The following is a 15,851-nucleotide window of genomic DNA, read 5'->3' as shown; positions in this document are numbered from 1 at the left end:
TATACATATACCATCCTGCCCAACAAGCACATGTATCAAACAGCTAACAATGGTATCTTTAATAGGAAAACTTTTCCTTATAATTTTATTCACCTCTGTAGCACTTGGAATTTTTTCCATAAATTCTTATTACTTAAGTATATCTCTTTTTAAAATATAATAATTTCTCCCAAATTACCTCTTCTGGTAGAGTGGAATGGGGTTTGTCAGAAGTTGCAAGTAGTAAAACTGGAGCAAAAGAAGGAATATTCTGTAATAATGTGGTAAATGTGGCTTTAAGTGTTGGTCCAACTATTTCCCACCACAAGTGAATATGAGGAATATACACTATACTTGGTGCTGTTTTCTTAGCTTCATGAATCATCTAGTAGACAGAGAAAAAAATTACATTCAGTTAGAGAGTCAGCACATTAGTTATATGCTTTATTAATCTGGAACAATGTTTAATTTCCCGGAATTGTCATATAAAACCCTCAAGTTTTAAAAATGCTTCCCCAATCCCACAATCTTGTTTTTAAATGTTTTATAAAAGTCTCATTTTTAGGGCTTGGCTTCCCTGGTGGCGCAGTGGTTGAGAGTCTGCCTGCTGAGGCAGGGGTCACGGGTTCGTGCGCCGGACCAGGAAGATCCGGCCACAACAGTGAGAGGCCCGCGTACCACACACACAAAAAAAGTCTCATTTTTAGAAAAACATAATTGCTTCAAGCAATTAGAAAACAGCTCAAGAAATCTAGAAGACTTTTCTGTTATGGCAACCAAGGTTAAAATAAAAATACAAATATAAAACACTTTTACATTAAAAAAATTTTAATATAGCAAAAACAGAAGCAGCAAGGTTCATATGGTTTTTGGAAAGAATCACCCCCTACAGATTTTTAGGAATACTTCATACAGTATAGTTTCTACCATCATGACAACTGTAACAACAAAAAATTTTCTAATATTTTAACTTTAAAAAAAAATCAATTAGCTGGCATCTTTTATCTTTTCAAACATCATTTCATTTAGTTTTAGGGAATTTACACACACACAAAATATATATATATACTAATTTTCAAGGGAAATGTACCTATTCTAATGAAGAAAATTAAAATTTTATTTTGCATAGCCGTCACTGTTTTAAGTATTTTACTCATTTCTCACAACAGCCATACAAGGCAAGGACTATTATTATCTCCATTTTGCAAATGGGGAAAATGGGGCAGAGAGATCTAATAACTTTTCTAAGTCACATAGCAAGTAAGTGGTGGAAAAGGGATGTAAACTCACACTCTTCAGTAACTAAGCACTTATGCATAGTTCTATTTTGAAAACCTGAAGTTAGAAATCAGAAAGGCAAAAAACACAGTACAAAAAGAACAAGGCAATTCTAGATTTTGTCTTTGGAAGACTACTTTGACTTACAACTTATGTGCCTGGGCAACAATGAATTACCTGGGCACATGTTTCTTCAGGAGATGTAGCACTGACTCCAAAAAGAACAGGAATGTCTAATGTGTACACTGCAAATTTTTCCAAAGCATGAATGACAGCTGGTGCTAAATGAGAACCTTGCCCAAATCCTGGTTCTCCTACTATCAATATTCTTGGTCGAAAAGACATAGGTTGATAACAAGCATTTCTGAAAGAAATGAGTAATAACCTATGATTTAGGGAAAAAAAGTTTAAATTTCCCTCCCAATTACCAACTATGAACTTTAGAAGTCAAAAGTTTTGACAATATGGCCAGTCATAACATCATAGTTCATATGGTTTTTGGAAAGAATCAACCCCTACAGATTTTTAGGAATACTTCATACAGTATAGTTTCTACCATCATGACAACTGTAACAACAAAAAATTTTCTAATATTTTAACTTTTTAAAAAAGTCAATTGGCTGGCCTCTTTTATCTTTTCAAACGTCATTTCATTTAGTTTTAGGGAATTTACACAAGAAAAAAAATATATTAATTTTCAAGGGAAGTGTACCTATTCAAATGAAGAAAATTAACATTTTCTTTTCTCTTATTAAAGGATTTTTGAGGAAGTCCATTTTCATATACTGAAGGAACATCGTCATCACTGTATACCAAGTCACTTTCTAAAAGAGGACAAGAAACATCTATAAAGTAAACAAAAAAAGTGTGCATTAGTAACTTTTCTGAATTACAAAGTAAATCTTCATGTAATGCCTCAGTTAGCAAACCAAGGAACTTCAATGACATTTTTTTAAGAATCAAAAATGTTTGTGTAGATATAAATAACAAGTAAATTAAAATAATGCATTCCAAACTTAGATTAAGTCTAGGGCAATCTGTGAAGTAAATTTCTTTCAAATATCTTGGCAAAGCATGGCCAAATTCCTTTCAAGAGGCTCTTTTATAAAGAAACATTACTGTACAGGGATGTACAAAACATTTAGTTTTACAGATTATGAAAACTAAATGGTCAATCAAGTTTCATACCTGAGTCTAATGCTTTTTTAGTTCCGATTTCCACATGTGGAAATACTCTCTGCAGAGCTTCTAAGATCTTGTCAACTGTGCTTTGCAGGAGTGGTTTCACAATGGTGGACAGGGCCTGCCCAGGTGATGTCACAGCTCTTTGGGAGGCTGGTATCATCTTTTGCATAGCTAACTCAAAGTCTTTAGCTGAGATATTAATTGAAGAGAGATCCAACTGTAGTTTCTCACTGGTGGTATAGATCTGGGGGTAGCGTCGACGCAGAGCACACAGAGCAGCCTCAGAACATACTGACTTAATATCTGCACCACAGTACCCTATCCAAGGCAACCAAAAAGAATTTTTTTAAGTAAACCACCGCCCTATTAGCTTGACCGTGGTTAAAAGAAAATTAAAAATCAGCCCAGCAATATAGTAGCAAAATATTTAGGAGTAATACGGCTAAAATGTCTCTCATTCCCCCAGTGAACTTACATGGTTGATAATAACCCTTAACAAATCAATCAACTTTTGAGAGTGAAATATGCAGGCATGAAGTAGAGCACAAGGGTCAAGAGCACGACTTTTGAAATCAATCAGGTTCAAATTCCAGTTTGTCATTTACTAGACGTGTGATCTTTAGAGATTTATGCTCTCTTTACTCATTTATGCTCTCTCAGCCATTTCTACATCTGTAAAATGGGGATAAAGCTACCTACTTCGCAGGACTGATGTAAGAATTACCGAAATAATACATGTAGAATGCTTAATAGGATAATTAGAAAAATGTGAACAGTTAGTAAAAGATCTAACTTCATTCTGATATTCCCTGACAGTCAAAATATCAATCACCTCTATATAATATCTAGGACTTTATACAAAGAAAACAGGACTTCCCTGGTGGCGCAGTGGTTAAGAATCCGCCTGCCAATGCAGGGGACACGTGCTCAAGCCCCAGTCCAGGAAGATCCCACATGCCGCGGAGCAACCACACCTGTGCGCCACAACTACTGATCCTGTGCTCTAGAGCCTGTGAGCCACAACTACTGAGCCCATGCACCACAACTACTGAAAGCCTGCACACTCGCACGCCACAACTATTGAGCCCGTACGCCTAGAGCCCGTGCTCCGCAACAAGAGAAGCCACCGCAATGAGAAGTCCGTGCACCGCAACAAAGCGTAGCCCCGGCTCATTGCAGCTAGAGAAAGACCCCGCACAGCAATGAAGACCCAACGCGGCCAAAAAAAAAAAAACATGCCAGCAACTATAAATAAGAAACAAATATAATTTGCATTTCTTTAAACATAACCTTGGCAAAACTACAACTTATTCCATCTTTGAAATGCACGTAATATTTCCTTTAATGCTTAAAACAATGCTTACCAACACAGTTTTCTGCTAGTTCTTCTAGAAATATGTCCAGTGGTTTAGGATTCCAATGCCTTGTGTGAATCTTTAGAATTTCTTTTCGAGCCTACAAATAAAAACAGTTAAATTTTTCTATAATAATAAAGTGCTATTCAGATTAATTTCAACTTAGAATAATTTATCTAAAATTTTAAAGATTTTAATACCTAATATAAACAGAAATATGAAACAGTAAAAATGAAAAAAAAAAAGATGTATTTGTAAGAGCTTGAGGATTTTATGTTAAACAGATCTACATTTATAGCTCAAGTTCTAGTCATCATAAATGTGAATGAGAGATATTAAGAAACTACTGGTACATATTAAGAACTGTTTTTAAGAGTACTGACAGCTCTACCCATATTTTCTAACTTGGTTCTCAAAATATTAGGCAGCTTTAAAATAACTGCATAGGATTATATGGTTGTATCTGTGAAAAAAGCCAAGGCCAATGAATTGGCTAAGGATTGACTGTTAGGCCACGTGTTCTGAATCAAAATAAAGCTGTATAATTAACATGCAAAGGTTGTGCTCAAATTGAAAGAATTTTAAGACTATTTCTAGGGAGGCACTATTTTATTACCAAAAAAAAAAAGGAGGGGGGTGGGGTGGGGAGTTCCCTGGCTGTCCAGTGGTTAGGACTTGGCACTCTCACTGCTGTGGCCCGGGTTCATCCCCGGTCGGGGAACTAGGATCCCACAAGCCGCAGGAACCAAAAAAAAAGAATAAAAATTTACCAAGTTATTTTCTTTAAATAAAATAATGCCTCCCTAAAAATACATACATACGTGTTTGAATGTTAATCATACAACTTCGCTTCAGAACATACAAAACTCAATCTTCAATTTTTCGCTATACCAAGACTTGTTCATGATAAAGGCAATCAATTTTGTCAAAATTTGAGTGATGTTAAATTCTTACATCTTTATCAGGTAGGCTAAAAAGGAATTCTCTGTCAAAACGACCAGGCCTTCGTAAAGCAGGATCGATAGAATCCAGTCTGTTGGTAGCACCAATGATGACAATTTCTCCTCTGCTGTCCAATCCATCCATAAGAGCTAGCAGGGTGGAAACAATTGAACTAAATTTAAAAATAAGAGAGAAGAGATTAATTGTGTGGAAGCTGAACACATCATTTCTTTTTTTTGCTAAGATTGAATACATTAAATGTGTGACTGAATTTTCTCAAGAGCATTCCACTACTTTCAATGAGCTTTTTAAAAAGAAAATCTGTAAAATAACATACTACATGGCACATAGACATTTAAAGTCAATGGAAAACACAGCTTTCAGAATGCTACAAATGGTTCCTGGAAGCCATTTCATAAAGCATAATTTCACATAGGAACTTTAGAGTTCTCAAACAGGGATACAACATCAAAAAAAAAACAAGTACTAGGCAGACAAACAGAAGGTAAAAATAATAAAATGGTTCATTGTGTACACATTATCAAAGGACCCCAAAATAAAACAGAATATACATAAAGCATAAAAACATAGGATTTGGACTTCCCTGCTGGCACAGTGGTTAAAAACCCCCCTGCCAATGCAGGGGACACAGGTTCAATCCCTGGTCTGGGAAGATCCCACATGCTGCGGAGCAACTAAGCCCGTGCGCCACAGCTACTGAGCCTGCGCTCTACAGCCCATGAGCCACAACTACTGAGTCCATGTGCCACAGCTACTGAAGTCTGTATGCCTAGAGCCCGTGCTCCACAAGAGAAGCCACTGCAATGAGAAGCCCGCGCACCGCAACAAAGAGTAGCCCCAACTCGCCGCAACTAGAGAAAGCCCATGCGCAGCAATGAAGACCCAACACAGCCAAAAATAAATAAATAAAATAAATAAATTTATTTTTTTAAAAAAGAGTTTTAATTACATTTTAAACTTTTCATTATGGAGAGAGAATAGTACAACAGTCTCCACATCTTCATCACTCAGTTTCAACAATTATCAGTATTCCTTTTTTGTCTTCACCCAATAGCTTTTAAAAAAACCAACCAAACAAAAAAATCTCAGGTCATTTAACCCATAAATATTTCATGTTAAGTGCTTCACATATGTATTTCTGAGGATAAGGACTTTTAAAAACTCCCACAATACTATGACACCAATGTAAATGACACTAATTCCAATTTCCCTGATCGTCTCAAAATATCTTTTTACATTTGGTTTGTTCAAGCCAAGATCTACACACATTGCACTTGGTCAAACAACCCTCAAATCCATAACAGTTCCCCATCACCCTTCCCTCACTTTTTTTTTCTTCCTCCATGCCATTTATTTTTTGAAGAAACTGGTTCATTTGTTTTGTAGAATTTCCCTCCCACATCTGGATTGAGCTGATTGCTTCCTGATAGGCTCATTTAACTTGTCCTTTAGCTTTCATATTTCCTGTAAACTGGTAGTTACATCTACAAGCTTAATAAATATAGATTAAACTATTTGGGATAGCATATTTCACAGGAAGATACCATGTATTTCCTACTGTATACATCAGGAGGCAAGTGATACCATATTTTCATTTTTAAGATCAGTAGGTTGGGTTTAGTTGAGGTGTTATCAGGTTACTCCACTCATCATAAACTTTACTATTAACCTTTTCAACTTATCTGCTTTCACAGCAGCCACCGATAGCAGCCACCGATAACTATTGCTTAGATCAAGGTTTCTCAATCTTGGCACCATTGACATTTTGGGTCAGATAATTCTTTGTTGTGGAGAGCTGTCCTGTCCACTGTAGGATATTTAACAGCATCCATGGTTTTCACCCACTTGAAGCCAGTAGAGCACTCCCCCTCCCAGTTGTGACAATCAAAAATATATCCAGACGTGTCCCCTGGGGGGCAAAATCACTACCAGTTGAAAACCATAGTTCTTGATCCACTATTTCATAAGGGGTTGCAAAATGGTTATTTTTCTAATTCAATAATTTCCTTTGTGTTTATTAAATGTGATTTTTCTATAGAGAACAAAGTTCTCTTTATCATTATTATTAAATTACTCTGAATCATGGTTACAGGACAGGAAAAAGAAATGCTTGATTCATTCTCTTCATCAATTTTCAGAGTAATGAGTCACTGTCTTAGCAATCTTTGGAGTGACCAATTAAGTTCTTTTTTAAAACAGATCATTAAAAACTGATGATTTCTGTGTACTTGATACACTTCAATATACTGAGTCTCTTAAAAATGTGTATACATATTTAAGAGACTCACTATACTGGGTCTCAAACTGTCCCGTCTTTGGCCAATGGAAACCCCTTCAAACTGGCTATGTCACTCTGATGTGACCCCAGTAGTCTTTGATTGCTTCTTCACTTCCAGGAATTACAATATGTTCCAGGCTTGTCTTGCTATTTCCCATCTCAGTTCTGCCTAACACCTCCTCCACTAAAGAATCCTAGTATTTAAAGATCACACTCTGATTACTAAGGGTATGAATTGCCGCTGGACTGTGATTGTTTCTAGGCCTTTTTAGTGTCCAGAGATAGGAATCATTTTTTTCTTTAAAAATAAAATTCATCGTAAGTTCATACTGGTATTTCTAATTCAAGTAAAGATTTGAGGTGTTTTTTTTTTTTGCGGTACGTGGGCCTCTCACTGCTGTGGCCTCTTCCGTTGCGGAGCACAGGCTCCGGACGCGCAGGCCCAGAGGCCATGGCTCACGGGCCCAGCTGCTCTGCGGCATGCGGGATCCTCCCAGACCAGGGCATGCACCCGTGTCCCCTGCATCGGCAGGCGGACTCTCAACCACTGCGCCACCAGGGAAGCCCGATTTGAGGGTTTTAATTTAATTTACTTTATATTTGTATCCTCTTTTCTTAGGCTAAAAATCTTATTTTCTAATGCATTCACATACTTACTTATTTGCATTACCCTACAATTATTACCAACAATAAGATAAAGAGGATAGTTTAATCATGTTCAACGTGCTAACTTCTAAAAAAGCTGAATTTGGACTTCCCTAGTGGCGCAGTGGTCCACCTGCCAGTGCAGGGGACATAGGTTCAAGCCCTGGTCCAGGAAGATCCCACATGCCGCGGAGCAACTAAGCCTGTGAGCCACAACTACTGAAGCCCGCGCACCTAGAGCCCGTGCTCCTCAACAAGAGAAGCCGCCGCAATGAGAAGCCCACGCAACACAATGAAGAGCAGCCCCTGCACGCCACAACTAGAGAAAGCCCGCACGCAGCAACGAATACCCACACAGCCAAAAATAAAAAATATAAATAAATAAATAAATTTGAAAAAAAAAGGAAAAAGATTTACTCCCTTAAAGTAAATAAATAAATAAATAAGCTTAATTTAACAAAATTGTTTTTCTCTCAGATTTTTTAAGTCTTTGGAAAAAACAAAAACCTAAGTTCTCTTAAAAATATATATTTGAAATGATAAGTGCTTGCTAAAATTATTCTATATTTCTTGTTAAAATTTCTCCAATCCCTTTTAGAACTGTTCCAAAATACAGTAAGTACTCAATTACTTGATTGCAAAGTGATGGTCGTATTGTTAAATATATTTTTCCCTATCAACACAATGAATACAGTATGGCTGATAATGAAATGTGTCATATATATAAAAAGTGTGTATGATTATTGGTAGGGTATGTGCACACACAACTATTTTTACCATATAGGAGTAAACATTTTAATTTACTCAGAACAAATAAAATTTTATAGTATCAAGTCAAAGAAGAGGACCAGAATATAGTAAATGTTGTTAGGTGTTAGAAAAGCCAAAACCTACCTATCACTCATAATTTTATGTCTCGTTTCTCTTTTATATTATCTACAATGAAAAACAATACTGGCATAATGAAAGCATGCAAACATTTGCTTTTGGGTATCCCAAATTAATTAAATAATTACATTTAAAAAGAAGCTGTGAAAAACTGAAGATGAACTAGGACTAAAATGAATTTAGATTCAGGTTGAGTCAGTGGTACTAGTGAAAACTGCTCCCTTGGGTAAGCAATTATCACAGGGTAGATGCAACTTTCCCATTCTGAAAATCAGGAAGTTGGGCTAGTACTAGGGGAAAAAAAAAAAGCATCTGAATTAGTTGGCAACATCTAAAAGATATTTAACGCAAAAATCTGAATATAAAATTTAGGAAAGAAAATTTATTTTTCAAGTCTGAGTCAGCTTTTGCACTTCAGTAATAGGCTGGAGCTAAAAACAATTGGCCACGCTCTTCATGATTGGACACTCAGCCACATTTCCCAGACCCACCCTTATCACTGGCCTGCCTCACTCATTTTATTTGCCTTACCTCACTGGCCAATGGGCATTTAAGTCTGTATCACAAGTTAAATCTATAACCAATACTGTGCTTGAGAACACCTTACCCTTTAGAACAGGTTCACTTTTTCTTTTTCTTCTGTACTACACATTGGTTTCTACTACCAAACAACACTGGTTTATAAACTTTCTTTCACCATCTAACATTCTATCCCTCATGCAATATCAATACTGCTCAGAATATAGGAAGAAAGGCAGAAGTACCATCAAGCAAGTTTTACCTGTGAATTTGATCTTGCCTGCTTGATCGTACTGGAGCCAGACCATCGATTTCATCAAAGAAAATAATTGATGGGCGCATCTGATAGGCCTAGGAAGCAAGTCCAGTGATTGCATGTTATCATGAAAAACTTCAAATACATAGACTTAATATAAAGCATTTTAATCCATTTTCATTCCTATTTGCTTAGAAGAAGTTTTTAAAAATAAAAACTCAAGAACTATGTTTTAAGGATTCAGACATAATAAATTATAACAGCATACAATTTAAGCTTATTTGCATTTTCAGCTGGAAACATTCAATATACTCCACTGGTTATATCCCTCAGATTTCATACAGCTACAATTATTGGGACACAAAAAATATCTACTGAAGACCAACTGTCGAAACAAGACAAAGAATAGAAGACAGTGACATAGCTTTCCTCCATGTCAGGAGGAAAAAAACATTTAATAAGATGCCATAGTTTAAAATCTATTTCAGTAAAGTTAAAACAAAGAAACCTCAGTGAATTCTACAAAGAGATGTAAAAGCATTTGCAACAATATGCCTCAGTAGCTAAGAATGCTATTATCTCACAACTTACTGTCAATACAATTGGGATATGAAACTGAAAGCCACTCTAGGGCAGAGCTAATCTTCAGCTCGTATACTGAAACATAACTCACTGCTGTCATCTCTTTTAAGTGTGAGACTACCACTCTGTCTCTAGTCTTTAGATATGAGACCTAAGACTCCAGAGAACTTAGACCCAATTATTCCTTCCTCTTTTTACTATAAAACTGTTCATCATACGTCGGTGTAATCATGACATGACAAAGGAAAATAATCTAGGAAGAGTATATATGTGGTATAATTATTATGAGTTTATTTCTATGAAAAGTGATTAAATGCAAGGTTTATCCAATCCTTATACTTAATCTACACTGATTACAGATCTATATAGGTAAATTTGAATATCATACCTGATCAAATAGCAATCGCAGCTGTCTTTCAGATTCTCCTACCCACTTACTCAGACCATCAGCACCTTTCCTCATGAAAAATGCTACTCTTTTATCCCCTTGACTGCATTCATTGGCAAGTGCTCTAGCAACCAGAGTTTTTCCAGTTCCAGGTGGACCATAAAACAAACAACCCCTGTAAAAGAATAAGTATTATTTTAGTACTATACTGAAAAACAGACCAAACAAAAACTTAGAAACCAATTTCATGAATACATTTAATGAATAAGAATGTAATTAAGACAAGTGAAATATCATTTCAATCCACAAAGCACAACTTAAAACCTAGGAATTAATATTCATACTATAAAATTAATATTGAAACTAAATAAAACCCTTTATGTGAAACATATTTTCTTTCATTCATTCATCATGCTCATCATATTATCTTATCTTGCATAAAAGTTATGATTGAAAAGACCTGACTGTTTAATTTTATAACGTATCAGGGGAAAGAATAGCAGATTTCACGTATAATCTTTGGTCTGAGCACCAGTAACATAACAGCAAAAGTTTTGCAAGAAAATAGTGGGAATGGACATAAGAGAAAATAAGATAAAAGAAGAGAGAACTTGAAGTAGTGGCTGGGTGACAGGGACTAGGACAACACAAAGAATTCAAGATAATTTTTGGTGACATCACTGCACTGTCATAGGGTAATGTACAGCTTTTTCACATACTTCCAAAGTTATTCATTGTTCTCAGGACAGAATTCTGAGAAAATGGGTTATATTCATAATCTTACTGGAAATGATCATCAAATAACTGCTCTTGAAAAGAAAAGTTAAGGAAGATCCCAGAAAAACAGAAATGACAAAATAAGAATGGCAAAAAAAAAAAAAAAATCACAAGTGATGGATAAAATCTATTCAAAGTCAAGAAAAAAATAAAAGAAAAATAAGGGAATTCCCTGGCAGTCCAGTGTTTAGGACTTGGTGCTTGCACTACCAGGGCACGGGTTCAATCCCTGGTCAGGGAACTAGTATCCCACAAGCCGCGCATCGCAGCCAAAAGAAATAAAAAATAATAAGAAACGAATATAATCAAATGCAGATGGTAAAAAAACAAAGCAATTGTTAAGAAAACAATCAGACAAGTGAAATAAACCAGTGATTTCAATGTACAAAAGTCAAGACAGAAACAGATTTTTAAAAATATATCTATTTTTGGGCTTCCCTGGTGGCACAGTGGTTGAGAGTCCGCCTGCCTATGCAAGGGACGTGGGTTCGTGCCCCGGTCCGGGAGGATCCCACATGCCGCGGGGCAGCTGGGCCCGTGAGCCATGGCCGCTGAGCCTGCGCGTCCGGAGCCTCTGCTCTGCAGCAGGAGAGGCCACAGTGGTGAGAGGCCCGCATACCGCAAAAAAAAAAAAAAATATATATATATATATATATATATTTTTTTTAAAATATATCTCACAGTAATCTTATTTGTGAGATGGTATCTTAAAGAAAAAACTTAATGATTCCCATAAAGAGGAAGCAATGAGATGTTCATGATATTGACATCTGTGATAATGATAACAGGAGAAAACAAAATAGCCAGAAATAGCAGAATCAATTAAATAAAATGTGATACATCCACAAAATGGAATATTATTCAGCCATTAAAATGGAAAGAGAACATACCATATGAAAATAGTTTAACATAGTCATATATTGATTTTTTATGAGCAGAAATGTAAGAAAGGGGAAATGTAAGGAAGGGGAAATGAAGACAAAAAATTGAAGGAATCTGTTGTTGAATTTTTTTACTTTAATTTTTAAAATTCAAGTATAGTGGATATAAAATATTAACTAAGTTACAGGCATACAATATAGTAATTCACAATTTTTAAAGGTTATATTCCATTTATAGTAATTAGAAAATACGTGCTCTATTCCCTATGTTGTACAATATATCCTTGTAGCTTATTTTATACCTAATAGTTTGTACCTCTTAATCCCCTACCCCTATATTGCCCCTCCCCAATTCCCTCTCCCCACTGGTATGCATTAGTTTGTCCTCCATATCTGTGAGTCTGCTTCTTTTTTCTTATATTCACTAGTTTATTGTACTTTCGTATTCCACATATAAGTGATATCATACAGTATCTGCCTTCCTCTGTCTGACTTATTTCACTCAGCATAATGCCCTCCAAGTCCATCAGTGTTGCTGCAAATGGCAAAATTTCATTCTTTTTCTATGGCTGAGTAGTATTCCATTGAGTATATACATACCACATCTTCTTTATCCATTCATCTGCTGATGGACACTTAGGTTGCTTCCGTAACTTGGCAACTGTAAATAATGCTGCTATGAACATTGGGTTGCTTGTGTCTTTTTGAATTAGTGTTTTTGTTTTTTTCGGATATATACCCAGGAGTGGAATTACTGGGGCATATGGTGGTAGTTCTATCTTTAGTTTTTTGAGAAACCTCCATACTGTTTTCCACAGTAGTGCACCAATTTACACTCCCACCAACAACGTATGAGGGTTCCCTTTTCTACACATTTTCCCCACATTTGTTATTTGTGTTCTTTTTTAAATAAATAAAATTATTTATTTATGGCTGTGTTGGGTCTTTGTTGCTGCATGCAGGCTTTCTCTAGCTGTGGCGAGCGGGGGCTAGTTGCGCTGTGTGGGCTTCTCATTGCGGTGGCTTCTCTTGTTGCGGAGTACAGGCTCTAGGCGCATGGGCTTCAGTAGTTGTGGCTTGTGGGCTCTAGAGTGCAGGGTCAGTAGTTGTGGTGCACGGGCTTAGTTGCTCCATGGCATGTGGAATCTTCCTGGACCAGGGCTTGAACCCATGTCTCCTGCATTGGCAGGTGGATTCTTAACCACTGTGCCACCAGGGAAGCCGTATTTGTGTTCTTTTTGATAACAGCCATTCTGACAGGTGTGAGGTGATATCTCATTGTGGTTTTGATTTGCATTTCCCTGATGATTAATGATGCTGAGCATCTTTTCAACTGCCTGTTGGCCATCTGCATGTCCCCTTTGGAAAAACATCTATTCAGTTCTTTTGCCCATTTTTTAATCAGGTTGTTTGTTTTTTAATGTTGAGTTATATGAGCTGTTTATATATGTTGGATATTTACCCCTTATCAGTCAGTCATATAATTTGCAAATATTTTCTCCCATATGTTGTCTTTGTGTTTTGTCAATGGTTTCCTTTGCTGTGCAAAAGCTTTTAATATAACTAGGTCTCATTTGTTTATTTTGCTTTTATTTCCTTTGTTTTAGGAAACAGATCCAAAAAAATATTGCTATGATTTATGTTAAAGAGTGTTCTGCCTATGTTTTCCTCTAGGAGTTTTATGGTGGGGAGAGGAGAGATATAAAAGAGGAAATGAAGTTATATAATACATGACTAAACTGCAAGAAATATTTACATAGTCATAAAGCAAACAGTGAAAATCAAGTTTATCTATATATAAATAAACTACTGGAAATATGGAAGGGGGAAAAATGTGTATATGTGGAGGGTGGGGAAAGTAAGAGTCAAATAGTCATTGTTCACAGGAAGTCTATATATTATGTCTAAAATAGAAAAAACAGAAGGGACTACTACCATTTTTTCTTTGTAAAACTTATAGTACTATTTAACTTTTAAAATTATGTACATATAATCAACTATACTTCATTATAAAATAAAGAATATATTAAAAATTACATACATGTATTACTTTGACATAAATTCAAAACGAAATCAAAAAACTGAAAGAAAAAAAGTAAAGAGTATGTATGAGAGGAATTCTACTAAATGTATGAAAAGCCATGGAAAACAATTTTTTTTTAATGGAGAATCAATTTTGAAACCATTTTTCATGTTAAACATTAAGAAAGTAAAATATTCGAAACACCCAGGATGTTGCAGGGCAAGTATAACAAATTACTGTAGGCCTGAAAATTTTCAACAGAGAAGCATTATCTTTCTGGACATAGCATAGCTCAGATTTTGGCTAAAATAAAATGTATAATTAAATTACCTTGGAGGTTGAATTTTGAATTTTTCAAAGACTTCTGGATAAAGTAGTGGAAACACCACCATCTCTTTTAGAGCCGCAATATGATTAGACAAGCCACCAACACTATCAAATCGCACCTGGTAACGGAAGGGAAACATTGACATTCTTAAATTTGGAATCAAAATTAAAATCTTACTCCATTCCCAAACTACCCAAGCCACACACAGTCAACTGAGTAACAGGATCTTAGTTGTGGCCTAAAGATTAAAAGAAGAAAGAAAAGAATCTATAAAGATTAAAATTTCTGATAAAACAATTGATTTCTTTTTTAACTTTGAACTGAAGCAAAAAATAACATTTCAGACTGTACTTACTGAAGAATCTAGTTGCATTAGATCAACATCAGCAAGGCTTCCTCCAATTTTCATTCCATCTTTATAAGTTCCTTTTAATTCATCTTTCCGAAAATTTAGTGGAAGGCACCTATTTTAAAAAGATTTAAAAAAAAACCCATTCATCAACCCCCTTTCCTTCCCCAAATTCCATGTTAGAATATATACATTTTTCTTAAGAATTTAAAAAATTTCAAATGGGGAAATCATGAGATTATGTGTTTCAAGTTCCTCATTTTCTTTAGAGGTTGAGAACTTAAGTGTTAGAAATATTTATATCTGAACCTTTATTATTAAAGATATACAATCAAATGAAAATACCAGTTTTCAAGATACCACAGCAACATAAAGTAATTCATGGTTGAGAATTCAGAAAGTATCAATATACATTATAATAATCTTGTCTGACCTACAGAGAGTTTACCATTTGCCAAACACTGTTTTAGTTTAGGTGATTTACATGTATAAATTCATTAAATCCTCACAATATTCTTATGAAGTAGGTATTATTATTTCCCCAATTTTAAAAGAAAACCTAGGCACAGAAAGGTTAACTGTAATGTCCAAGATCACGCAACTAGGAAGTGGCAAATCTAGGAATCATATACAAGCAGCATGTCTCCAGATCTGCAACAACTCTGCTTCTATACCTCTCAGCAAAATACTCAGTCTACCAGCACCTGGATCCATATCAATCCTTTCAAGCAAGAATGAATCACTACTTTCCTAATTACTTTCAGAAACAGTTATGGTAGGTTACAAAAAATATACCTAGAAAAACCTGCTTGTTTTATAGCTGGAAGAATGAAAACACTTATGTTAAAAGTTAAGATACTTGTAGCAGAATGCCTAAGCAAAAAATGCCTGCTCCAACTGAACACAAGTAAAAGCACACCATGCTCACCCCAAGTGACAATTCTTGCTAGTCTCAAACTCCACGAGGAATTTATACTGTAAAGTCTAAGATGGAAAAGTTTTCAGCTGTGGCTTTTAAAAAGATATTTCTTAAACAATTCTTAATAGAACTGCATAATAATAAAAACCATAGGATTGGGACTGCCCTGGTGGCGCAGTGGATGGGACTCCGTGCTCCCAATGCAGGGGGCCTGGGTCCGATCCCACACCCACGTGCATGCCGCAACTAAGAGTTCGC

General features: G+C 35.7%; 1 protein-coding gene across 2 annotated transcripts in view; it reads right to left on the bottom strand.

The window, feature by feature from the left end:
• Positions 1–15,851, bottom strand: part of ATAD2 (ATPase family AAA domain containing 2) — a 72,814-nt gene that overhangs the window by 17,516 nt on the left and 39,447 nt on the right. For both annotated transcript variants that reach the window (XM_022554018.3, XM_022554019.3), the window contains exons 10-19: positions 14,681–14,789; positions 14,328–14,443; positions 10,317–10,491; positions 9,353–9,441; positions 4,752–4,911; positions 3,807–3,897; positions 2,446–2,760; positions 1,970–2,102; positions 1,435–1,621; positions 179–364 (exon numbers count right to left, since the gene is read on the bottom strand). In XM_022554018.3, the coding sequence (XP_022409726.2) occupies positions 179–364; positions 1,435–1,621; positions 1,970–2,102; positions 2,446–2,760; positions 3,807–3,897; positions 4,752–4,911; positions 9,353–9,441; positions 10,317–10,491; positions 14,328–14,443; positions 14,681–14,789 (1,561 nt within the window). The remainder of the gene's footprint in view (positions 1–178; positions 365–1,434; positions 1,622–1,969; positions 2,103–2,445; positions 2,761–3,806; positions 3,898–4,751; positions 4,912–9,352; positions 9,442–10,316; positions 10,492–14,327; positions 14,444–14,680; positions 14,790–15,851) is intronic.

This window comes from Delphinapterus leucas, chromosome 17 (genome assembly GCF_059928025.1).
Source record: "Delphinapterus leucas isolate spDelLeu-1000000601 "Yukka" chromosome 17, BTC_Dleu_Yukka2, whole genome shotgun sequence".
Taxonomy (NCBI): domain Eukaryota; kingdom Metazoa; phylum Chordata; class Mammalia; order Artiodactyla; family Monodontidae; genus Delphinapterus; species Delphinapterus leucas.
This window is presented reverse-complemented; position numbering and strand designations above follow the sequence as displayed.